Source organism: Pimephales promelas, chromosome 20 (genome assembly GCF_988280905.1).
Source record: "Pimephales promelas chromosome 20, fPimPro1.hap1.1, whole genome shotgun sequence".
NCBI classification, from domain to species: Eukaryota; Metazoa; Chordata; class Actinopteri; order Cypriniformes; family Leuciscidae; genus Pimephales; species Pimephales promelas.
Genome location: NC_142788.1, coordinates 27852868 through 27880734, shown reverse-complemented (window position 1 = coordinate 27880734; position 27867 = coordinate 27852868). Strand labels below are relative to the sequence as shown.

General features: G+C 38.1%; 1 protein-coding gene across 5 annotated transcripts; it reads right to left on the bottom strand.

Annotated features, from left to right (window-relative positions):
• Nucleotides 1–1199: 1199 nt before the first annotated feature.
• On the bottom strand, nt 1200–26892 carry kcng1 (potassium voltage-gated channel, subfamily G, member 1). Of its 5 annotated transcripts, none has more exons than XM_039653130.2 (5): nt 26723–26892; nt 13412–13525; nt 11860–11896; nt 7461–8305; nt 1200–3011 (listed from the first exon to the last, which is right to left on the bottom strand). In XM_039653130.2, the coding sequence occupies exons 4-5, from the start codon at nt 8232–8234 to the stop codon at nt 2232–2234; spliced, it is 1554 nt and encodes a 517-aa protein (XP_039509064.2). In that variant the 5' UTR covers nt 8235–8305; nt 11860–11896; nt 13412–13525; nt 26723–26892; the 3' UTR covers nt 1200–2231. The 5 variants fall into 5 exon arrangements, with proteins under 5 accessions (XP_039509064.2, XP_039509065.2, XP_039509068.2 ...); XM_039653131.2 differs by having other exon boundaries at nt 7461–8300; XM_039653134.2 differs by lacking the exon at nt 13412–13525.
• Between the last annotated feature and the right edge of the window lie 975 nt (nt 26893–27867).

Genomic DNA, 27867 nt, shown 5'->3' with positions numbered 1-27867 from the left:
TTCTTATTAAAAAAAACAGGGAGATGTTCCTGGCAGATGAGCTCTGAGCAATCAACATTACAGATTGTAAATCGTGGTAAAGAATTGTACGGAGTGGAATCTGAATCAAACATTGCAGCTCGAAACTGAACACAAACCTGCTGTTTACATATCATGTGATGTGTTAGTGTTTGATGTGTTTAATGTATGTTAGAATTAAATATGCACAAAGGGAATATATTCATGCAGCACTAAAGGCTTGAAAATAAATGTGCCGATTCAACAGAGTGGGGTGGGGTGTTAATGGAAAACATGTAAAATAAGCCGTCTTACAAAATCATTTCATGTTCTCAAGGTGCGATTAGACTAGAACTTAATTGTTTTTGCATTCACTTGTATTCATATGCATGCAATTGTGGGAGACCGCCCGGGATCACAAGCATACGTGTAGAAGTTTTGCCTTTTGCTGTGTATTGAAATTTGGTGTGAATTCATAGTGAAAACAAGTTCGACCAATAGAGGACGTAAATATCATGCTGACCACATCTTTAGGCAGAAAGATTTTGAAAAGCAGCCTGAACAACAAGAAGAAAATAAAATAGCTCGAGCTTGATGAATTTGAACAGACAAGTTCAGTTTTGCTTCTAAAAGGGATCGTTAACCCGACCAAAAATAATAATAATGATAATAATAAAAATTCTGTCATTATTTCTTTTAACCCTCATGTCATTTCAAACCTGCAGGAGTTGCTTTCCCTTCCATTGCCTGTCCTGTCTACTCTTTTTAATATAATGTAAGTGAATGAGAACTGGACCTGTCAAGCTGGAAAATGACAAAAAGCATAATAAAAGTGGTTGATATGACTATATCATAAGAAAACATGACAATACGGTATTTAGCCGTTAATTTCAAAAACAGTAACACACCGTATTTTTACGGTATGATGCTGGCAACCACAGCTCCCAGTAGTTTACTGTTTTTTTACAGTGAGATTGCTTTCTACCTAAATTGAACTCATTCCCTATTTCTATAAACTTTACACAGAAAACTGAACTGAATCCAAAACTGAATTTTTAGAGCTGCTTTTTAGCAGATTTTAATTCTGTTTGCATAATTATTTTCCTGTTTATCCCAGTAAAGCTTATTTAAAACAATCGGTATTGTAAAAAGCACTATATAAATAATGGTTGCTTGACATAAAATTGTGAAAGACATGAAGAGGGAGGGGGGGGGGGGGGGGCGCAACTAATTTAAAATTTCACAGAAGAAGCTTTGGGGTGCCATGGAGGTGAATAAATGATGACAGAATAGATTTTTTTTTTTTTTTGGGGGGGGGGGGGGTGACCTATTGTGGAAAGATTCGTGGATGCTCTGATGCTCTGACGTAGATCGAATGCGTGGGGGGAAAAAACGGTATTTAAAGGGGCCACAAAGCAAACAAGCATGTCAGTCGTTATTTTTGCAGAAAATTGATCGATGGAAATAACTTTAAAATTATAGTGACATGTTTGCTAATAAAATAAACTAATTAAAAGCCACATGTGTGTGGTGTGGCTTGTGTGTTCATGGTTAAGTGCTATTATAATTTGCATTCTCGCTAAAAAAAAGTGTTCTAGCACGAAAATCTTGCCTATAAATAGTGTTGCGCGCCCTCTTATCAAATTCAAATTATCAATTTTCTATTTTGCTTTCTACCTTTTCTATTTTGCTTGGGAACTAATGTGGCCAGAACCAAAGTTTACAGGACTACGTTCTCTGGGATTCTCTCAAACGGAGCACTTCTACATTCCGATTGGTTGCCGCCGGTTGCCGCCGCACCGCGTCATTGCTTATTACCATAAAGTTGAACTGATTTCAACTCTGCTCGCCGCTCTCGCCGTCCGAAACGCGCCGCGCCGCTCTTGCCGGAGCTCAATAAAAATTAATAAATAAAAATAAAAAAATAAAATTAAAATTTAAAAAAATTAAAAAAAGCTCAATAAAAATTAAAAAAAAAAATTCTCAATAAAAATTAATGACTTCCGGCCACTTTGACGCTCTCGCCGGTGGCGGTGTGAACGTACAGTTAGGATGGAGTCATTCATTTTCAAATAAACCCAAGTTGAATAGCGAGGTCAGAACGGTTTAGATATGTTTAACTTGGAAGTCAATTCTGCTGGAACGTTCCCTTAATGGATTGTTAATGGATAATATGTAAAACAACACTCAAGATATCAAAAAAAAGCGTTTAATTCCACTGAAGTCCTGCACTTTTACTCCTCTTTGTCTCTGTGGTTAGACGAGACGCTTGGGAAGAGCACGTCGCTCTCCACCGACAGGTTGCTGCCGAGTCCCGCGATGCGACTGCGCAGGAGGAAGTGAGTCCTGCGCTGAAGCAGCCGCTGCTGCTCCTGTTTGAGCTCCACGTAGGAGCGCGAGAACGTGTGGAAGATGGAGGTGACGGGGAACGCCATGAGCAGGATCCCGCTGAGGATGCTGCTGAGCGCCACCACCTGTCCTGGGATGCTGCGCGGCACCATGTCCCCGTAACCCACCGTGGTCATCGTGATCACGGCCCACCAGTACGTGGCGGGAATGCTACTGAACTCTCGCGTGGCCGCCGCCTCGTTCTCGATCAGGTAGAGGAGCGGGGAGAAGAGCGCTATGGCGACGCAGAGGAAGAGGAGGAGCAGGCCGAACTCTCGCGTGCACCTGCGCGCCGTCAGCCCGAGCGTCTGGAGTCCAAGCGAGTGGCGCGCCAGACGCATCACGTAGAGGATGCGTAACGCGCGCAGGACCCGCAGCACGAGGCCCACTTTGTCCAGGTAACTGTTGCCCGAGCCCAAGCGCTTCTCCCCCGTGGAGGTGCTGTCCACCACCAGCGTGATGTAGTAGGGCAGGATGGCTATGACGTCGATCAGGTTGAGCGGGCGCCGGAGGAAGGCCAACTTGCTGCGGTCTTGGATGAAGCGCAGCGTGAACTCCAACGAGAACCAGGCCACACACACCGTCTCCACTATGAAGATGTTGTAGCACATCTGAGAGCATTTCCCCTGAAAGAGATCAAAAGTTTATATAAAGTTTGGGGTCAGTAAGAAGAAATTAAATTAAGAAATGCGCTTCTAGAAGAAATCATAAATTGCTATAAACACTAGAGCCCGACCGATAAAGGATTTTGAAGGCCGATACCGATACAAATATTTTTGGGTTTTAAAATCCGATATATCGGCCGATATTTTATTTATTTATTAAACTGGACATGATAGTCACAAATTTTGTCATGCTTATTTGAGTTAAGAGAACTGATGGAGATGTTCTTTTAATTGTTATTCAAGCAATGTATGTCTCGTGACCAACTCAACGAGTGTTGCCAACAGGAACGGTGTAGAGTGCCCTCTGGTGGACAAACTATACAACTCCAACACTTATGACATGTTTCAAGCGTGTTTCGTCCGTTTTTATTTTATTTTTGAAATATTCATTTATCGGCCATTATAACTGCCAATACCGATAGTTTGGAAAATGCCTAATATCGGCCGATAATATCGGTTTGCTGATATATCGGTCTGGCTCTAATAAACACACTCCTAAACCTTGTGCAAAGCCTTCCCAGAAGAGTTGAAACTGTTATAGCGTCAAAGGGTGGGCCAACTCTATATTAAACCATTCGGATGAAGAATGGGATGTCATTTAAGTACAGGTGCATGTAAAGGCAGATGTCGCAAAACCTTTGGCAATATAGTATATGTTATTCACAACAAAAACATTTAAAGGTTTAAAAAGGTTTAAAATGTTTCACACTGTAATGTGTTTTTACAAGACTTGTTCAATTTTTCACATTTGTGTGAACATTTGCTCAATTGTTGTGAATAATCTTAAAGGTAAAGGATTAAACTGACCGATAAAGGATTTTGAAGGCCGATACCGATACAAATATTTGTTGGTTTTAAAATCCGATATTCCGATATATCGGCCGATATTATTAGTTTTTTTTTTATTTCAGAAACGCAACAACAAAATGTTAACAAATTTCCCTAACATTAGTTATTTGTAGTTAATTAAGAGTTTTAACTAAAATATTATGATAATGCATAACTGGTTCTCTCTGCCCGACTCTGGCTGGATCAACAGGTTGCAGGATGTGGCGCGTGTTGCCAACAGGGACGGTGTAGAGTGCCCTCTGGTGGACAAACTATACAACTCCAACACTCATGACATGGTTGAAGCGTGATTCGTCCGTTTTTTTATTTATTTTTGAAATATTCATTTATCGGCCATTATAACTGCCCATACCGATATTTTAGAAAATGTCTAATATCGGCCTGCCGATATATCGGTCTGGCTCTATACACTTATTCACGGCAGCGCCATCTTTGATTTTTAATGAGAATGAAAGCGAGGCTGTGAGTGATAGACTTGCATCTCTTCAATGGGCTGTACTGTTATTTAATGTGTTTTGCTTATGAAACACTGGAAAAATATCTTTCCAAGAAATTTCAGTTGACAAAAAACTCCCTACAATGTAAGTTGTGGAAAATTGTAAGTAAACTAGGAGCTTTATTCAGCTTTTTACAGCAGATGCCATTGGAAACACGGTAAGTCTATCCCTCACAGCCTCACTTTCATACCTGGCATGGCGCTGCTCTGAATAAGGTCTATTGCGAAATATCATCTTTCCTGAGCTTGAAACCTTTGGATCCCTTTGACTTTCACTGAATGGACAAAAACAGCTAAAACTTCTTATCATAAAATATCTTATTTTGTGTTTTGCATTAGAAAAGAGAAAAAATCATACTACTTTAGAATAGCATCAAGGGGAGTGAATGATGCCTGAATGTTTTTGGCTGAACTGTCCCGTCAAATAAAACCATTAAAAAAACAAAAAAAACAATCCTCTGATCCCAGCCAATGTCTGGTTCGGAGTTGCAATACTGTTTGTAGACCACTAGAGGAAGCTGGAGGTTAATGGAAACACATCCTTCCTGAAGGTGTTTTCAGAACTTTGCATCACCTTGATCCTCAGTGTGTATTCATTCTCATTAAATCCTAGGATTGCACCTTGAAGAATAACAGCAACAAAGTAAGAAAAATGTGTTGATTGTGGTACAGTAAATGTATTCAGCTCACCTGTGAAAATGGTGCCAATGACTAAGTGCATTGAAAATTACACCTCAAAATATAAATATTTATTGCATTTATTTTATATTTACTGCGTTAGAACTACTTCACCCCTCAAAAATAAACCCCATGCCAGACAAACCATCCACCAATAAACCCTCATCAGATTATTATTATTATTACTATGAAGAAACAATTAGAACCAAGATGCCAAAATGAGGTCAATAGACTAATAAATGTAACAATATTAATTGGATTTGTCAGTAAATATTTGATTAGAAAATGTGAGGAAAACTGTCTTGTTTCAATCCTAAGAGTAGACTGCCATAATATACACAAAGGACATTATTTATGAAAATGGAAGAAGACTATCACGCTAGTGCTATGTTGGCCTAATGCTTAATTTAATCTTCCATGCTCTGTTTTATCTCTTTACCGGGGCAGCCTTTTGAATTATTCCAGTGACTGATGTGAGCCGAGACAATGGCTGCCTTAATTGAATTAGTGACGGAGCTGGTTTAACGTGCGACTCGGTCTAATTGCCACAAATCATTTCTGGAAAAAGATGACCTCTCCTGTAGCCAAACTGTCTGCTGGAGCAGATTTCCTCTGGTTGAGCAGAACCATTTTGAACAGAGGTCTTCACTTAACTGCCCAGTTTACATTTACATTTAGCCTTTGCTTTTATCCAAAGCGACTTACAATTGCTATATATGTCAGAGGTCGCACGCCTCTGGAGCAACTAGGGGTTAAGTGTCTTGCTCAGGGACACATTGGTGTCTCACAGTGGATTCGAACCCGGGTCTCTCACACCAAAGGCATGTGAAGCACCTCTCGCTTCTATTTCCCATTTTCAGATGGTCCAAAACGTGGCTGCCCGTTTGCTCACTGGCATTCAAAAACGAGACCACATCACACCAATCCTTCGTTCTTTACACTGGCTACCAGTCCGATTTAGAATCGATTTTAAAATGGTACTTTTTGTTTATAAATCGCTTAACAACCAGGCCCCCAATTACCATTCTGATTTAATCGCTACTCATAATCCATCCAGATCAAGAGACCAACATCTCTCGACTGTCCCACGATCCCGCTTAAAACGTAGAGGTGACCGTGGTTTTGCAGTAAGCTGTGGAACGCTTTACCATCGCATATTAAATCAGCTTCTACTTTAGCTGAATTCAAATCTCTGCTGAAAACACAATTTTTCTCCATTGCGTTCAATGTACTATAACCTGTATGTTTTAATTATTTATTTGAATTTGAATTTATTTGTTTCCTACTCTACTGTACAGCACTTTGGCTGACCAAGGTGGATTTTAAATGCGTAATGAATGAACTGGGCTAAGTTAAAGGAGTAGTTGACTTTAAAAAACTTTTGCTGATAATTTACTCACCCCCACGTCATCCAAGATGTCCATGTCATTCTTTCTTCAGTCGAAAAGAAATGAAAGTTTTTGATGAAAACATTCCAGCATTTTTCTCCATATAATGGACTTCATTGGGAACCAAACGGTTCAAGGTCCAAAAGACACTTTCAGTGCAGCTTCAAAGGCTGAATAAGGGTCTTATCTAGCAAAATGATCGCTCATTTAAAAAATAAATAAAGTTAAAGTTTTAAAAGCTCAAATGGTCGCCTTGCTCTGTTCTGTGTGGCTCTCCTGTTCGAACTCGTTTATCAAAATGAACGAATCTTTTCCAGAGTCAACTCATTCATTTCGTTCGCTGAAGGAACCAAATGACTCGAAAAAAGATTTGTTCATTTTGATGAACGAGTTCGAACAGGAGAGTCACAAACGCGCATCACAGAACAGAGCAAGGCGAGCATTTGAGCTTATAAAACTTAAACTTTGTTGTTTTTTTTTTTAAATGAGCGATCGTTTCGCTTGATAAGACCCTTATTCATCGTCTGGAATCATTTAAAGCCCTTTGAACAGTTTGCAGTTTGCACTGAAACTACTTTTGGACCTTGAAACGTTTGGTTCCCATTGAAGTCCATTATATGGAGAAAAATCCTGGATTGTTTTCATCAAAAACCTTAATTTCTTTTCGACTGAAGAAAGACAGACATGGACATCTTGGATGATATGGGGGTGAGTAAATTATCTTATATGAGTAATACGAGTACATTTTTTGTAGAGTGAAGAGTGAACTACTCCTTTAAGTGCGATCACCTTAGTTAAGGGAAAAAAATAGTTTAATATAAAAAAAATGGTGGAGTATCCTTTTAATATGACACGGTATTTTTCCTCAGCATTCTAAGAAATAGAAATCTTTTGCAACATTAAAAATGCCTTTATTTTCACTTTTGATCAATTTAATTGAAATTTCTTTCAAACTTTTTATCAGAAAGGTGTTAGATCGCAAGAGAAAAGGACACTCACACTCTCCTCCTCCTCTCTCATCGCAGGCATGGTGCTGATGGACAGGTTGATGGCTGTAATGGTGACGAACAGGACCGACAGACAGGCGAAGATCTTCCCGGGCAGGCCGGAGTGAGGCTTCTCCACCATGTCTCTTAGATTATCCATGCAGCGTCCGAGACGAGTCTCCCCGGCCAATCCGCTCCCGCTATCGTCCTCGTCGTCGTCCTCCTCCTCGTCCCGCTCGAGCTCGTCGCACTCCTCCACGCGCTGCAGGAGGCGTCGCCGGCAGCACCACTCCAGGCTTTCCTGCGGGACGCCCCAGTACAGCAGCTCCTCCTGGAAGGACAGGGCACACATCTCCCGCAGAGAGCGCAGCTTCCCGGCGCGCAGGAACGTGAGGATGGTCCTGAAGGCGCAGGGGCTTCGGTCGAAGAAGAACTCGTTGTGGACCACGTCGTAGTCGTCGCACACACGCATGATCTCGTCGAAGCTGCTGCACAGGCGTAACTGTCCCAGACGCGACAGGGGGAAGTCCTCCAGCGTGGTCCAGGGAAGCTGGTACCGGAGGCCGCCCACGTTAATGATGACATGCAGGCGCTGGCCACAGGCGTCGTCGGGACGGGGCGCGTCGGGGGTGTTGGGGTCAGTCGGGGGCAGTCGTTGCGCTCGTTTATAGTAAACCCCCTTTAGAGCCTCTCGCTCCTGGATGGGGGGAGCGTTCAGAGAGGTGTCCGAGGTGCAGCTTAAAGCGCTGTAGTCGTAATCCGAACCATCGCCCGCAAGTAAAGTCATCTTTCACCCGACACCTCCACCTCAGCGGCCGTCACATGCCTGTGGTCCAGCGCTTCCTCTCAAACACTGCCCTGGCCAGAGAGAGGGACAGAGGATTACAGTCAGAATAGTATCACTGTATCTATCTATCTATCCATCCATCCATCCATCCATCCATCCATCCACATCCGTCCGTCCATCTATCTATCTATCTATCTATCTATCTATCTATCTATCTATCTATCTATCTATCTATCTATCTATCTATCTACATCTGTCCATCCATCCATCCATCCATCTATCTATCCTTATCCATCCATCCATAATTCGTCCGTCCGTCAGTCCATCCATCTACATCCGTCTGTTCATCCATCCATCTACCTCCATCCGTCCTTATCCATCTATCTATTCATCCGTCTGTCCATCCATTTACATCCGTCTGTTCATCCATCCATCCATCCGTCTGTCCATCCATCTACATCCGTCTATCCATCCGTCCGTCCATCCATCTACATCCATCTGTTCATCCATCCATCCATCTAACTATTCTTCCGTCCGTCCGTCCGTCCATCCATCTACATCCGTCTGTTCTTCCATCCATCCATCCATCTCTTCATCAGTCCATCCATCCATCCATCCATCCATCTATTCCTCCGTCCGTTCGTCCGTCCATCTACATCCATCTGTTCATCCATCCATCCATCCATCCATCTCTTCATCAGTCCATCCATCCATCTACATCCGTCCATCCATCCATCCATCCATCTATTCCTCCGTCCGTCCGTCCGTCCATCCATCTACATCTATCTGTTCATCCATCCATCCATCTATTCATCAGTCCGTCCATCCATCTACATCCGTCCATCCATCCATCCATTCCTCCGTCCGTCCGTCCATCCATCTACACCCATCTGTTCATCCATCCATCTATCTATCCATCCATCTATTCATCAGTCCGTCCATCCATCCATCCATTTATCCATCCGTCCGTCCATCTACATCCATCTATTCATCCGTCCATCCATCCATCCATCTCCGCCTGTCCGTCCGTGGACATCACACAGAAAAGGTTAGTAAGCTTTTTTTGTTGTAATGTTTATGCATTTTAAGGAACAAAAAATGTTTAAGTTATTTTTTTGGTAAACATCATTATGCCACAAGTCGATTGAGCTTACAGATTCAGTGCTTAACCCAGAACATCCCTTTAAAAACTGGCTGCAATAAAATGTTAATGGCACATACATACCAAGAAAACCCATTTTAGGACAAACAAAAAAACACTTTCGAAGAGATGAACGAACTCGGTCACTAAAATGAAAAACCTATCCGGAAGAGGTAACGAGATAAAGAGAATGCCATTAGAATAAGTGGTTTCCCGCGAGACGCGCGGCGAGGCTGATGACATCACTCATGTCCCTCTTCCTCTGTAATGCACTAAAAAGTACTTTCTAATGGACACAATGCTCGCGGGTTCTGCTAATCAATAATTCTGCGGTTTACTTTTTGGGGAAGACTCAAGAGTGCAGAAGTCAGTTGCCCTGATTTTATTGGGTACACACTGTTCGAAACGAGAGACCCTGTTGGAAATACGGTTATGGAGTTCACGATTTTTTAGAAAAGCTGATGCGATTTCAGCTGTTTTCATGCTACCACCTTCAAACTTTTGACCAATCATTTCCATTTCTTGATTTTCACCCTACATCATGCGTCACATTCATTGGTCGTTTTTAGGAGCATCTGGAACCTTCGGATAAGATGCTTCATGTTCTGACTTGTTGCGTGGGATCTGCTGATGAATGAACCCTTGCGAAACAAGTTAACCCAATGTCTTGGCACGCAGATAGTGCACAACAGGAAGCTTCCCAATCCAACTAACAGTGTGAAAATGACACCTCTTTATCAAACTCATCTCAAATGTTCACCTACACAACAAGTGGAGGATTTTGAACCTTAGACAGCTTTCTTACAATGCCTATACATCTATCCATCCATCCATCCATCTATCAAGATTATTGATTATTGAGTATGATTATTGTTTGTGTCGTGTTGTATTGTCTTACTGCATGAATTGTTATTTTGCCTTTGCAATCTGTGTCTGCTTGCTTATTTGTTTGAATTGAGTGTCACATGTTTAGTGTGTCTGTCCCCTCTTTATAAGTCCTGCTGTAAATATAATTGTAATGTATTTTATTGATGTATGCCCATTCACAACTGGCCGGGGACTACAGCTGGAAATTAGCCGTAGAGGCTAAAGCTGCTCTTTTTCTTTCAAAATGGGACTGTCCACATCTATCTATCTATCTATCTATCTATCTATCTATCTATCTATCTATCTATCTATCTATCTATCTATCTATCTATCTATCTATCTATCTATCTATCTATCTATCTATCTATCTATCTATCTATCTATCTATCTATCTGTTTGTCTGTGTGTCTATATCTGTCTGCCTCTATCTATCTATCTATCTATCTATCTATCTATCTATCTATCTATCTATCTATCTATCTATCTATCTATCTATCTATCTATCTATCTATCTATCTATCTATCTATCTATCTATCTATCTATCTATAACAAGTGGAGTTTTTCTTAACCTTTAATGTTCATTCTAATTGTGTCCGAATGGTCAAACATGTGCATATTTAATTTTAAGTTAATTAACAAAAAATATATTAAAAAGGTAATTTAATATATAAATAGTTACATGAATTTAATTGAAGTCTTTCTTGCGGTCTGTCTGCTAGTGCTATCCAATTCAAACGTCAAATTTAGGAATTTAATTGGAATTTAAAAATCATTCTCAATTCAATTGCGAATGGCGCACAACACTGGTCCCAGATGCTTCATACTCTCCATGGCCAGTGTCCAAACTAATTAAATCAATTACCATGATTAAGCTGTAATGGGTTCACAAGTTACAAATTAGTGTCTGCGGCCCTGTGTGTTCAGGCACCAATCATCGGCCAAGATGGGAGCCTTCGGATTGCTAAATTCAGGAAGCGAGTGCGTCACTGCATGCTTATTAAGCACCTGCACTGTCAGTCGCCACGAGATAATGATTACGCTTGGCCTTTTGTTTCCGACCTGTCAAATTAAGCGGGTGCCAACCACTGAGCGTCCGCTGCCTTTACTGCCTTTATCTTCCTCTCATGCCAGCCTAATCTTAAGGAGGCTTCAGTGTCAAAGAAGTTGTGAGAATAAGTGGATAAGAGGAAGGGATCAACAAATTCCACAGTGCCAGGAAGAAGATGTTGGGAAGAGGAACATACGTCTTTGGGAAATGGCAACTGGTGGACAGATTTGCCAGTTTGCAAAGACTGGGAAAAGATTTGTGAAATATTTATACATCATCTACTTTTTAACTTTCAAGCAAGGCTTTAAGCTAACAAAAACTTTGCCTTTGTAGTTAAAAGGCAGTTTTGTGTGAATTTCTGTACATTTCTGTTTATTTGAATTATACTTGTTTTCCAGTATAAACATCTCATCGTTCTTAAATCAATACAATTACTTAAGAAGCAAAATAACAAGTAAAAATGCATCAAAATTAAAACAAGAAGAAATGTTTGCCAATGGTTTCATTTTATTTGTCTTGTTTTAAGCAGAAGATTAACAAAAAAAATATTAATTTTGTCATTACTCACCCTCGTGTTGTTCCAACCCTGTATGAGTTTCTTTCTTCTGTTAAACACACAAAAAAAAGATTTTTGAACAATGTTGATAAGCAGACAGTTGATGGACTCCACTGTAAAAAATAATCGTGATTTTAACGGTATAAGAGACCGTAAAAATGCTACAGTGCAAAACTGTTAATTGCAAAACAGGTAAAAAATAACTGCGATACATCTCATGGTACATTTAATGTAATTTTACTGTAAAATACCGTTAAATTTACAGTTTTTGAAAGTGAAAAAGAACTCCTTGTATAATTTACAGTGAAAAAACGTAAATTGACATTCCCACAATTCCCTGTGTGACACTGTCAAACTTTACCGTCTTTATGTATTTTTGTTGAAATAACTATGGTTCCTCATAGTATTCTTTTTTTCTAATCAGTTATGTACATACTGTAAATTTTAAGTTAAGTCTGTAAAACCAATAACGCTGCTAACGCATTTTTGACGGTAAAGTTCTGGCAACCACAGCTGCCGTTTTTTTAGCGTAAAAATTACGGTTTCATTTGAAAATACTATGGAAGTCAATGACTAGCGTCAACTCTCTCGTTACCAACATCCTTCAAAACAGAAGAAAGAAACTCATACAGGGTTGGAACAACATGAGGGTGAGTAAATTGACAGAATTTTCATTTTTTTGGATGAATCACTTTAATTTTGATAAATTCATAAGAAAACAAGTCTTTATCCTTAGTAATTTTAATACTCAAGTAACTGTACCTTGATTTAAGAGAGTTTAGATGTTTGTACTGGAAAGCCAGATAAAACGACTCAGGACGAAATTCATTTTTGCAGTGAAATTTCAATTCTACCGTTGCTTCCTCAATTCAAATTGATTTCAAATTCATCTGCAAATCAAATTTGAAAGGTTTTCTCAATTCAGTTCTGACTGGCGCACAACCCTGTCATAACAGTCCCGTATCAGTACAGTAGTCGAGATGACTTTCTCGAGTCACGTTGCATTCAATTGTTCAGAAGCCATGTAAATATTAATTTCTTGTATTTTTTTTTTTGTTGGTCATGTTAATATTAATGCATCAAATCTAGTGCAATACTTCTTGATTTGCTACATTTGTGATTTTTGGTGACTTATGACTTATATTTCAGTCTATTTTTCAGTTAAAACTGTTGTATGACTTCAGAAGACTCGTATTATAGTATGCGAGTTAGATTTATTGTGTTCTGGTCTCAGTATTTCATTGTTCACAGTGCTTTTTCCAATACGTTCTTCAAGATTTCTCTTAAGCAACGGGTTTAGAACAAGAGTATGAGTAAACGATGACAGTTTTCTTTTTGCTGAACCATACCTTTTAAGGAACTACAGTACGGAAGGACAAAATGAAAGAGCGACCCTTTGAACCGCCGCATTGGTAACCGTGCGTTTTCAAGCGTATATTTCTCTCTGACGCAGCGAGATCACAGCTTTGCTCCAGGGCTTTTTCTCCAGATTGCCTCTGAGTCACAGGACAGTGATTCTGCCAGTAACATGCTGAGCACACTTTCCAAACCTAACACTGCTAACCTTCATCATGTAGAAAACTGAACTCTGAAGATCTCAACCCTTTGCTTTCAGAGAACAGTGCTCCCCAAAATGAACATCCCGTCGTCGTGTCCTTCGAAACTGTATTTATTTCATCTGTGGAACACAAAAGGAAATATTTAGAGCAGAAGGTGAGATTCTCTTGACACCACAACACAATATATTAAAGTGTTATTTGAATCATAGCTGTTCCCCAAGAGGACTGAGCTACTTGAGTAGAATAAGAGGTCTTGTAATGTGATATTTAGTATGCGGAGCACAGGGAGATTACAGGCGTCGCTTATTTACATAGCAAGATTTGGTGACTCTTGAAAGGCAAGAACAATCGTACTGTGACAGCCAGACAAAATTACTCAATTGGAAAATTGCTTGTGTTTTTAATACACTCCGCAGTCTTGCTAAATGTATGGCAACCGTCTCCAACAGCTGCTTCTGATATATCAAAAACCCACATGGATCAGCCTGAAGGAACGCCATTTACCTTCAAATACTTTTTTGGGGCTTAATGCAAAATCCTGAAGTATCCCTATAATGTCAAAACATTATATCAGTGCTGGATCTCGTTAAAGGGATGGATAACATGGGAAATATCTCCAGGCTGATTTGTATGAGGCTTATTGAATTATCTTTGGCTGATTCTTATTTGCATGTCAAACACAGAAGCCAAAGCTTTTCTTCTGGTGCAACTTTGCACACAATAAAACACCCCATCCATTCCGTTAAACACGTCAAAACATCATCCACATAACCACACATTACGGCTGGCCAATATATTAAATATTCATGATGATATAGAGTATTGTGAGGATAATTCCGGTGATATAAAATAGAGTATTGCACTTTTTGCCTATGGACAGTGTCAATCAAGCTGTTTTTAGATTTGGAAAAATTCGAGTCAAATACATTTCGATAAATCGACCCAGAACTTTTTGATCAAATAAACTCAACCTTGGTGAGAATAAGAGACTTCATTCAAAAACATAAAATAATCGTACTGACCCCAAACTTTTAAAACTGTTTATTCCTATGCATTATTTTATTGGTGCATTTAAAAAAAAATGCTGGGTTGTTTTAACTCAATTTTGGGTCAAATATGGACAACCTCAAATGTTGGATTAAAAATGCAATTTAAAAATGTAACGACTGGGTTTGTCCATATTTGACTTAAAATTGGGTTAAACCAGCACCTTTTAAGAGTGTAATAAAAATGTATATAAACTAGGCTATATAAAAAATTATAAAAAATGGCATAAACACAGCAAAATTACTAAAATGTTAACTAAAATTAAAATGTAAAATAAAAATGTAAAAAACTAATACAAAATATGAATAAAAAATAAGAAGTATCTCAATGATACTAAAATAACTGTCAAATACCAGGTTTCCTTATGTCTTCATTGTTTTTAACTATTTTTTTTATTGTGTTTTAGTTAATCTTTTTAAGGACTTTTTAAACTGAAGCTAAAATCGTATTTAAAATTGAACCAATTATATTACCATTGAGATTGTTATAGTTAAATTGATTGGTTGATTTATTTATTTATGTTGTTTTATGGCCTTGACAGTATGTGTGCATTTATTGTATGTGAACATTGGTGTAATGTTTTGTTAGCTTTGTCTTGTCTGGGGGACTACGGATGAAAAATAGCCTCTGGCTAAATCCGGTACAATACATGAAATGGTAATTTTATGTTAAAAATTGTGCATGGTCCCTTCAGAAATAAATAAATAATACAAAGAATACAATATAGAGATTCATATATCAAATTCATCATCTGCCAGAAAAAAGTTACCAGCTGTTCACCCAAACCACTGAAGTATTCTGATATCAATTTTGTGCATAATTTCCATTATGTTCATCATGTCACTACCTATTTTTGTACATACACTTTGCTCGCCTGTTGTGATTAAGCAGGAAGATTCATTTTTTGGGTAATGATGAACCATCCTCCACGGTTGCCTGGTGAGACAGTTGGCAAACGTCGCCCCACCCCCTCCCACGCATCTCATGCTCTCTTCTGGTGCGCCCACCCATCGTCTATGGGGTCCAGCCTGCATCCTGGAGCTCTACGTCTTCATGACACCATCCCAGCTAACAAGAATGTTTTGCTAACGTTCCAATTAAGTAATGAAAATGTTATCTTCTCAGAACATTCAAAACATTAACGTTTTAATGATAAATTAAGGAATTGTTTTTTCTAATTTCGTACAGGGGAACATTAAATGGGATTTAGATTGGAAACTGGGATTTTCACTATAATTGGCTCAATCATCTTCAGATCATGCTGCATGGTTTAAGTTATTAAAAGCTTTTTGAAAACTAATTTTAAAAAAAGCACGCTAAATTGGATGCAAGGCTATATTTCTGCAACACTTTCGAAATTTGGGACAAATCTTGGTATCACAAGCATGAACTACAGTACATGCAGTGTTTTGGCACAGCGCCCCCTACTGGTTAGAAGATATGACAAATGGCTATATTTTTGCTAATAACTTCTGAAAGCTTTGCCCAAAAATCATACAACTTTTAGTTCAGTGCAGCATCATGAGTCGAATAACACCAATTATCCCACTTCAGCCATTTTTTAAAATTAATTTAGCCTATTTTTATGAAACCTTCTTTGATATTTACCATTGTATATTCTGCATAACTGGACTGTTTAAATGAACACTGACAAAAAACTACTGGCCTACAAGTTTTAAGGCTGATATAACATTGATATAAGGGATCCCCCGGATTTAGACCTACTTATGTATTTATATAAAGCCTTCACAGGCAAATTTTCTTTATGCATTTCCCTAGGGTCGAAATCAGACATATAAACGTCAGGAAACACGGTTCCTGGCTGCATGTCAATATCCATGGATCACTAGATCGAAGTTGAAAGGAACACTAAATCGAGCCCAACATTTAGTTGTTTGTTTTACTCAGTTTCCCCAATTTTTTATTTATTTATTTAACAGTCAGACATACATACAAACAAACCAACATAGTGCAGTAGTGAGCAATCTTGTAAATCCATAATTCCAGCAGTGACAAGAGTGATTTAAGTGTTTGATCTCAGGCCCCGTCCACACTACTGCGTTTTCGTTTAAAAACGGAAACCTTTTGCTACGTTTGCACCTCCCGTTCACACTAAAACGGGAAAAACGAAGACCTAAAACGGAGAAGTTTAGAAACGCTGCAGCTGCGTTTTGCGTTTTGAATCTCCGGAGGGCGTTGTAGTGTGGACGAGACAAAACGGAGGAGTTTACAAACGATGACGCGGAGGCTCACGCTTTGCTCTATGATTGGGTGTCATCAGTCATGACGTATCTTTCCCTGATTCGCCAACCACTGTTTACACCGGTGCGCGCATGTCCAGTGTTGGTGAATGGTCACGTGATCCACGTTCTCAGTCGTTTTAGTGTGGACGGAGATAAATTCTAATACGCACTGGGTAAAACGGTAGTGTGGACGGAGATCGTTTTCGTTTTAATTCTCCGTTTTTAAACGAAAACGCAGTAGTGTGGACGGGGCCTAAGTGTGTATGTGAGCGGGTGTGAGTGTGGGTATGTGTGTATGCGCAAACAAAGTAACCATTTATTATTTATTACCATTGTCATTACAATCACCATCCCACTCCCCACTACCATCATACTCCCCATATTGTGTTGGTAGATTTTTATTTCCATCCTTCCACCTATGTAACAATTGCCAATTGCAGTTTCCCCAATTAAATCCAGCCACTCGGTCTGGCTGAGCTGAGTGTGTTCCGGCGGGAAATGCTGGGTTGTTTTAACCCAACTTTGGGTCAAATATGGACAAACCCAAACACTGGGTTAAAAATGTAATTCAAAAATGTACCCCAATGGCTGGGTTTGTCCATATTTGACCCAAATTTGGGTTGAAACAACCCAGGAATTTTTAAAATGTGAGATCAGCGCATAACTTCTCTTGACACCAAACTTTGTATGCGTCATTGTCTACATCAATATGGAAACTACATCAATGTGGTAACATCAATTTGGTAAAGTGACAAGCAAATCATTCATATTACATGTGATTGTACATGTGATTTTTCAGCCATTTTGACTAAAATAATATAAACATTTCTTCAATTACTTGCAATAAAAAGAGCTGACGTATTGATCTCAAAGATCCTAGCTCATTATTTTAGTTCATTAAATGACTCACGCTAAGTCAGACAACAGATTTTTTTGAGTTATTCTTACACTATACGCCATCTGGAAAAACCATCATTCTCAGCGTGAATGATCTTCCTTTACTAAAAGACACACAGTATGAAGGAGAGAAACCACATTCATTGTCTGAGCACTACAACGCTGTTCTCTCCTCATCTGTAGCTCTGACACTTGTAGCTCGCAGCAGAGAATATTCCCCGCAACAGCTCGGCATAAGTGCATCTCTTGAACCGTCTTTGTGCAGAGAGTCTATGTATACACAACACATGTTCAACATCGGCATGTTCAGGTCCAACAGCGCCCGCAGCCATGCTCATATCGTAAGACATCTGCTTACATCAACTCAATCGGGAAGCGGAGAGAGGGTTTTTTTTTAGATATTAGTGGGTGGATTTAATAAATCGCTGAATATATTGAAACAAGAAACATCTTCGGGCTATAATTGCTTTCCCTTCCTCTCATGTGTCCACCACACATAATGCAGACTCTGGGTTTAGCAAAGCTCTCCATCTCCTCACTGTACTTAACCTTTGCCACAGCGCTGCTTCTATTCCTGGCAGGTTTTCAGCACATCACCGGCAGAGATGCATTGCATAGCAGTCTGTGTTTTCATTTAGATTCCAGCAGCTGGGTCATCCTGATCTCTGTTTGTGCACTAATGGCTCCAGTTATTAATGCATTGTTGCAGCAGGTTGTCGCAAATGCAAACCTCCTCGATATGGATTGTCATCACACTATTCGGTAAATCTCACCTAACCTGCCAGGAACATGTTCAGGTCGTATGTCACTTCAAAATCAAATGAAAATCTAATATCATTTTTGCATTTTAGGATCTGTTTTTTTACACTGTGAAAAGTAACAATATATCATGCAATGCCAAGTTGCATTAATGTCATCCAAATCAATATATATATATATATATATATATATATATATATATATATATAAATTTATAAATAAATATATAAATACACACACATATATATATATATATATATATATATATATATATATGAGAAGAGTTCAGATGCAAAAGCCTCTAAATGCCATTTGAAATTTTCTTCTTTAATGATGATTTTTATCAAACTTGTATATTTAAGTTTAGGAATTTCACTTAAATAACAATTAATAGGTAATTATCATTGCCATTTAAGTGAAATTACTGAACTTAAATATACAAGTTTGATAAAAATCATCATTAAAGAAGAAAATTTCAAATGGCATTTAGAGGCTTTTGCATCTGAACTCTTCATATATATATATATATATATATATATATAGACCATTTCACAAGATGTAAACAACATTGGTCCAGAAACACTTCCTGTTTCAGTTTGTAACCGTTTTCTTTATTTCACATGTAAAGAAAACATCTTAAAGTTGTTGGTTTAACTTTTTGATTCAGTTTTAAATGTTCTGTTGGTTGTATTTTATCCCAGCTTTTATGTAGTGTTAAAAAACTGAAACAGGAAGTGCTTCTGGACCAGTGTTGTTTACATCTTGTGAAATGGTCTATATATATATATATATAAATAAATAAATGATTCAATATCTCAATCTCATTAATGCAATGCAAAAAAACCAAACTATTTTAAATTTAAAATATTTATATGTGATGGCAGTTGTGTTGCAATAAATGATTTTGACTAATAAAAAAATAATTCTTACAGTTTTATGAGAATGTTATGAGAATCATCACTGAAAATAATTGAAATTACAAATATATATAATATATATATTCCAGATGCACCATAGTGAAAATAATTAGTGGAGAAATGTGCTTAATTTTCATTAAATAATGCATAAATAACATAAATAATAAACATATATATATATATATATATATGAAGAGTTCAGATGCAAAAGCCTCTAAGTGCCATTTGAAATTTTCTTCTAAAATGATTATTTTTATCAAGCTTGTATATTTAAGTTCAGTAATTTCACTTAAATGGCAATGAAGATTACCTATTAATTGTTATTTAAGTGAAATCACTGAACTTAAATATACAAGCTTGATAAAAATTACCATTCTAGAAGAAAATTTCAAATGGCATTTAGAGGCTTTTGCATCTGAACTCTTCATATATTTATATATATATATATATATATATATATATATAATCTAAAATTAAAAAAAATTATACTTGATTTATATTGTAAGTTTTTCTACATTATATTCAGTGTAAAAACAAATACAGCCATTTATAAATACTTCACATTTAAAATGATATATAAGATATAACATATAGTTATACACATTCTAATGTGAAATGTAACCCAGACATGTAATATTAAGAAAGTCACCTTATAAGGATTTAAATTAATACTGTATTTGTTTTTCAATCTGCATAACATTTCCTTTTTTATAAAATATAGGCCTATGTATATTTGTCGCACATATTTGCAAACAAAGATCTGAAATGTTAATGCAAAATCTGTGGAATTCTTGCATTCCTAACAAATGACTAACTTGAATTTCATTCAAGTTTAAAATAAACATTAATTTAAAACCCAATGTTCACTTTCTGAGTCTTTCTCTTGCTCTTTTCTATATTCTAATTGTTCAACTGGATCTTAGGACTGCACGAACATCAACAAAAATGACGTAATGATTACATAAGGAATCGTCCGGCAGTTATGTGCATTACCACACAGTTTCATGCAGTTATTATCCATCTCCTGTGTGACACCAACAGGCCAGACTCAGTGAGTAATCTCCATTATGTCCAAGCACTTTCCGGAAACCACAGCGGTCCGTGACGGGTGTCAGTCTGGTCTGAACAGTGTCACGGCTCGAGCGGATCTCCATGAGCTGGACAGCATATATTAAAGAGGAATGAGAAGTAAGAAAGCCAGAACAGAAAATGTGTTTGAAGGAGAATGAAAAACACGAACAGCAACATCCAGAGTTATTGGATGGTGTCAACACAGCAGAAAGCACTTGATCTGATGAGATAGATTGAAACGTGCGGACTCTTCTAACCTCAAACGAGAAGCTTTGAGACGCGAGCCGAGGAAGATGATGAATTTGGAGGCCGCCTGGTGTCACTTCAGTTATTCTGTTAGATATTGTCAATGATAAACTCCTGTCCTGCAGAGTGGGCTTCAAAACACATTTACTTCACCATCATTCACAGGCTGTCCACTGGGAATAAAGCAACTTGGAGAGGATGAGAATGACAAAGCACTGCAAGACATTACTGGAGAACAAACTCTCAGCTGCACTTCACACACATCATGAGAATAATCCCAAAATAATTCTGTCATGACGGTTTTTTTAATGTGGAATTGTGTATTTATCCATTTTGGACCAACACTCTTAACAATGCTGGGTTGTTTTTACCCAAATTTGGGTCAAAAATGGACAAACCCAAATGTTGGGTTAAAAATGTCATTTAAAATTTTAACCCAACTTCAACTGTACATTTTTTTAATACATTTTTAACCCAGCATTTGGGGTTGTCCGTATTTGACCTAAATATGGGTTGAAACAACCCAGCATTGTTCAGCGAACAGAGAATGACCATTATAATTGCAATACCCTGACCACAGTTTACAATTACGCCGCACATAAAGGTATGAAAAGACATTAACCCTGCTCATTAAAAAACAGCTCTTTTTCAATACACATGAAGCTGATGAAGCCCTTTGTCATTGTAAATCACTAAAGCTCTCGGGGTCTGGGACGTGTTCTTTGAACCTGAAATTGCAGTGTAAGGACATAAAACTGGCCCCTGAGCAGATCCCAGCAAAACCAACCGCTTTTAAAGTCACAAGCCAGGATTTTCTCTTTTGTTCCTGGTCTTAAAGGGATAGTTCACCCAAAATCCTGTCATCATTACTCACCCTCACGTTGTTCGAAACCTGTATACATTTATTATTTCGAAATGACTTGAAATACTATGAAACTCAATGTGGCCCTGAGCCTATTTGATGCCTAATTGACAATATCTTCTTTAGTGTTGTTCAGCAGAAGAAACTAATTTGCTTTCACTCAAAAATGCTAAATTTTCAGCATCATTACCCCATCTTCAGTGTCACATGATCCTTCAGAAATCATTAATATGCAGATTTGCTGCTCAAGATATGTTTATGATTATTATCAGTGTTGAAACAGTTGTGCTGCTTCATATTTTTGTGGATAATGTGATGCTTTTTTTCAAGGATTCTTTGAAGAACAGAATGGGTAGCTCAAAAGAACAGCATTTATTTTAAATATAAATCTTTTGTAACATTATAAATGTCTTTACTGTCACTTTTGATCAATTTAATGCCTCCTTGCTAAATAAAAGTTTTACCTTTACAATGCAAATGTTAAAATACATTGAACACTTAAGCAAGTTAAATTGTATTTTTGTTCTTGTTTATTTAACTGCAATTAGTTGTATTAACATTAGGGGCCCTATTTTAATGATCTGGAACGCAAATGTCAAGCGCGAAGCGCAAGTAAATTTATGGGCGGGTCTTGGGCGCTGTTGCTATTTTACCGGCGGGATAAAAGACTCTTGCGCCCGACGTAAGTTTAAAAGGGGTTTGTCTGAAATGGCTGTGGTTTGGGCGTAACATGAAATAAACCAATCAGAGCGTCATCCAACATACCCTTTAAGATCAGTAGCGCATGTTGCATGGCAGATTGTTATTATTATGGTGGATTTACCAGGCGCGACCCAGGAGCGTTCACAGCCGAGGAGACCAACGTTCTTGTCAGGGCAGTGAAAGAGAGAAGTGACGTTGTATGGGGAGATTTTTTTTGGGGGGGGGGGGGTTTGACGGATAAATTAATTTGTCAGATGTTCGTATATACATATGTGTCTTGCCACTGTTGGGAAAACAGGTCTGATCCATCATTACTACAATTAGCCTGAAAAAAATGGGGAAATGTGTAAGCTAGATTTAGGCCTAAATTTTTTTACATCTTCATGGACACCAAAATGATATCCCTCATGTGTTAATATCTTTCATTGTTATAATGTATGATTTGCAAAAATAAAAACTGCTGCATCTGTGTTGATGAGAGAATCAAAGCTACATTATGGCCAGCGTGCTTAAAATAGCATTAAGAACAACGCGCCAATTGGCGCAATTGTTTTCTGGAACTGTAAAATAAAAACACGCCTCCTTTTTGCGACAATCCGCCCAGGGAGTGCAAGTTCATTTCCCAGTTTACCAACATGCGTCTTTGAAGGGAAAAGCCCACTTTGCGCAGGTGCAAAATAGGGCCCATATGTTTAAACCAAAGAGATAGCACTAATATAAAAAAATCACGATCTCGATTCAAACATAAATGCGATCTCATTTCTTAATGATGGCGATTCACTTCCGTCTATTTCCCTGCATTCAGATCATGCTGCATTCACGCGTTATATTGGTCACACTCACACAAAAACAAAACAATAATTGACAAATCAATCATGCGGACGTTTCATCAGGGAATGTCTAAATTAAAGTTGTTGCACGTGAGCAGCGCATATTTTTTTGGGGCTTGCATGTTAATCAAAGTATTCACCGGGAGCAGGGGCAGCGCGTGAGCAGCAGTGAAACGCGCGCTCAATTAAAGTGAAAGCACACTTTTGAGGGACAAAATTAATATGATTTCACTGAAAAAGTAGTTTCACACAATGTCTAGTAAGTTTTAACAAGAACTGAAGTACCTTAAAACTTATATAAAAATAATAGCCGAGTCCCATAGACGCCTGTATCTTTTACACGCCTGTGTGGCTGCAGGTTTGGGTAAATAAGAGCTTGTCTCAAATAGGGCGGGTCTGTTTTTTTAATTTCGGTTTGTTAATCTTCTAAAACCGTCAGATCGTCTGCTTTTTGGAGGCCGCTTAAGCACATATTAGTCCCGCCAAAGCCTAGTTTGATCGGTGAGTGATGATGTAGAATAGAAACCGCTGCGCTTGAAAGGGCAGAGAGAGAGAGAGAGAGAGGTCTTCAAACAACACGAAAGTTTGGAAGACCGCAGTTTCACATAGAGCATTTTGGAGAGTTTTAGATATGAAGACTCAAATATTTATAGAAGATTTAGGCTACCCATTTAAACTTGTTTGTAATTATTCAGTTTGGGTGAAAGTGTGATGTCTGATTCTAAAAAAAGCTATAGTAAACTAGCCAGAAAATATTAAATATAGCCTACACTTACTTTTAGTTCATGACAGTAATACACAGACAGCTACATAGGCTAACCCCAAAGAACCAGCTTAAACAATTTAGATTTTTTTTTTGTTACTGCACTTTATTAGACTGTCTTGGGTTTTTTTTTTTTTTTACTTGAGTGCAATACATTTTGGATGGAAAAAAAAGAGAATCGTGTAAGAGAATCGAGATCTCAAATCCCATGGAGAAAAATCGTGATTCACATTTTAGCAAGAATCGTGCAGCCCTACACTAATATGAATGTCTTTCTACGATTTCGGTAATTATATGACATGATTTTCCAAATAACATGGCAATATCTAGTTCTTAAAACAGCATAACATGCTAAAGCAAGACTAAGGTCATGAGTTTGATTCCCATTAACGCTAAATAGTCACACTAAACGCTAAATAAATAAAATGCAGTTCGGGTGAGTTAAAGCTGCTGTTCCTTCCCTGTAGTCGAATCAATCTGAACTCCTACAGGTTTATGCAAAACCTTTGTTTGAGATCTAATCTCTTCTCAATAAACTCAGAGTGCGAGTCCATCTCTCATGCGAATAGCTGGAGAGGAAGTTGTCAGAGACACACAGTGAATCACTGTCTTAGTTAAACTGATAAACTCATTTTTATCTCATTCATTTTCAAACTTGAAATTCATAATATGCAAATGAAACATCAAGCCACCCGTCCGAGTTACCGCTACACCACGATGATGATTCAACAATGGGACACGTTCCAACCTTGGGGAAATGATGACCATTCATTCCCACTCATGACCCTAGATGCCACTCAACCAAGAAACTCTCACATTCAGATAAGTGAACTTCATTATGACTAAGTGTCACCAACTCTTCCCAAACCGCCCACAGTGAGATCTATAACCCTGCTGTGTTGATATGTGCTAACACTACAGTGAAGTCCAAAAGTCTGAAACCACTGATTTTTCATTGCAAATGATTTTCTCAGTTAAAAATGTAAGTAGAAATCATCCCTGGAGCTACACCTTCACCTAATGATCATGTTCTCCAGCATGATTTTAAGATCTTCAGTGCACTTACATTATCACAGTCCCAAATTAGACTCTTTTCACATCATAACCTTTCCTTTTTTTACATTTCTTTAAGTGGTTTCAGACTTTTGGACTCAATTTATACATCATGAAATTTATACATCATGAAGTTCATACATCAATTTATACATCAATTTCGTATGAACCATTAAAAAGCCCAAATAGATCCTGATGTTGATTGAATGCACTGTAAATGCCAAAAATAGAAAGATGCACTAGCTTTACACACGACCAAATCTAATAGAAAATATTTAACAGGAAGTGCAATTCAAAAAGTCAAACGCAGGGCTTGAACATTAAGAGATGCATTTGTGAATTCTGGACAAATGGCGCTGTTAAATTAAACCAATTTGACTCACTTTGACTGCTGTCATTTGGTAATGGCATCGTATTTGAAATTGAATACCGCTCATGACAATTTGTCAGTTCTCAGGACAAAACAAGCGTAAGAATGAACATGAGTCACAGGAATTAGATATAAACTGATGCTATTGCACTCTCTGAAAAATGCTGGGTTGTTTTAACCCAATTTTGGGTAAAATATGGACAAACCCAGCCATTGGGTTACATTTTTAACCCAACATTTGGGTCCATATTTTATCCAAAATTGGGTTAAAACAACCCAGCATTTTTCAGAGAGTGCAATGACATAAAATAAAACATAAGATGAAAAAAAAAAACAATGCTATTGCCATATACAGCGATTTCATATAAAATATCTCACATTAAACATAAAAAGGTGCACAGCACGCTAGTACTGTTTATCTACACACTAAACTACTAAATATAGAACTGTGAAAATGAATATGCAGTAAGGTGAATACATTTTAGAAGTGTAATATATTGAATATTTAGGGCTAAGGGCTGTCAATTAAATTGAATACAAATGATTTTGCGATTAAATAAAATATATAAATAATAAAATGTTTGATAAATGCAAAAGAGGTTGGAAGCTAATTTGTACCATCATGTTTTACGAATGTTCGATGGGAACACACAGCACCAAACAACGCAGAGGAAGATATTTTTAAGAACAAGAACAACCTTGGACCCCATTAACTTTCATTTTATGGACAGCGAAAAGCACACATTTAAAGACAATTGAGCACATGCGTGTGAACAGACTCTAAATCCACCTCAAGGACAAACACAACTGAAATAATCCGTGTTGCATGCAAGCCCGCAGAACGATCAAAATGAACAATATATTGATTTCTAAAGCCACTTTTATCCATTCAATGCTTTCCCACAATAACATTTCGCCATTGTTTACTCATCCTCATGCTGTTCCAAACACTTTCTTTCCTCTGCAAAACACAACAGAAGATATTCTGAAGCACGCAGGGAACCGAACGACATTGGACCCCATTGACTTTCATTGTAAAGACAAACACACTGAGACTTTAAAATCTCCTTTGCATTCCACTGAAGAAAGAAAGTCATACGATTTTGGGAATCAAACTGTCCCTTTAAATTTTTATCAGCAAATATTTTCAAATAATTGTGAGTACTTTGATTAATAAATCTGCATATCATATTATAAAGCCCAATTACTAAGGAAAAAATAAATGCACTAAGGTGGATGATGGTTATGCATTGAAATTTCCACCGATGTTATTTTATCTTCTCTCGTTCGCGCTCAGTCCCCAAGCTGCAATCTTACGAGCGCTGATCTGATTTGGGCAGCCTGTACTAGCGCAGTACTTCACTGACTCACAGGACACTGCGTGTTTCTGTTCACACAAACACAATATCCCTTTCTAGCTAATCTTTGATTGGTGAAAACCCTGCATTCAGAACATCTCGTCACCTGCATTCTCAGATTAAACTTCAACAAAACAAAACTGCAAAAAGCAGAAAAAGAAAACGGCATGCACACCAACACTACTTGGAAATACTTACCGTAGTTCATCTGTAGTTGGGAGTGTTCATGCTGTCTAGGAATGAAAGATTCTTTCTCTTTTACTATAAACGAAGAAGGAAAAATGCAACTCTATCTGATCCCTCAACAGGCTCTGGAGCTTCTGGAGTGCTGGCGGCACATTTGATGATATGAGCAACAGGCTTCAGCTCCCTCCCTCTTTACACACACATCAACAGCTCTGACATCAGAGGTGGGATGTGCCATTATTCGAAGAGCTTTTGAGAGATATCCATAGCAACCAACCACCGAAGGAAGGATCCCTTCTTTCCGAGCAGGAATTGCCAAGTGTCTTTGAACTGACAGGCACATATGCATCCCCTTCAGCGCGGAGTGATTTTCAGAGGATTTCATTGTGTCATTATCATTTAGATGGCTCTACATCAGCTCAACATGCTGGAGGACTGCACACATTACGGCAAGCAATGGGAGAACACAAATTGGAAGTTTCGGTTGTTGAGATTTTTTTTCCCCCAATTGGAATCAAAATGGACTAATAGTCGATTAATCGTTAGTAGATGAGTAGAGGCTTAGCCGACCAAAATTTGAATAGTCGGTTAGTTCATCACGCTCATTGGCGTCAAATATGGCTTATTATTTGAAGCGCAAGTATTAGCAACTTTACGTTGTCGCTTGCTCTAATGTTCGCCTAGATAAATGTGTGCCATTATTAGACGCATATCTAAGTGTGTAATGTATGCTAAAATATTAGCATGCTTACTGCATCACATGGAGGTGCTAGAAAAATCTTAAAGGGATACTCCACTTTTTTTGGAAATAGGCTCATTTTACCACTCCCCCAGAGTTAAACAGTTGAGTTTTACCGTTTTCGAATCCATTCAGCCGATTTTCTGATAATTAGAAGAATATCAGTAACCAGACCGTTTCTGGTCTCATTGACTTCCATAGTAGATATTTTTTTCCTATAGGAAGTCAATGAGACCAGAAACTGTCTGGTTACTGATATTCTTCTAAATATCAAAAAACCGGCTGAATACATTCAAAAACGGTAAAACCCAACTGAAATGAGCCTATTTCCGAAAAAGTGGAGTATCTCTTTAAGTTAGGGGCAGTCCTAAAATTGACCTAATTTTCTAGGTTAAGTTAGGGTTGGGTTAGCGTTAGG

Bases quoted from the DNA above. Each gene is read 5' to 3' on its own strand.
- kcng1 (XM_039653130.2), bottom strand. From the start codon at position 8,234: ATGACTTTACTTGCGGGCGATGGTTCGGATTACGACTACAGCGCTTTA. The intron at 3,012-7,460 runs GTGAGTGTCCTT...GATCTCTTTCAG, and splicing joins TGAGAGAGGAGGAGGAGAGT to GGGAAATGCTCTCAGATGTG.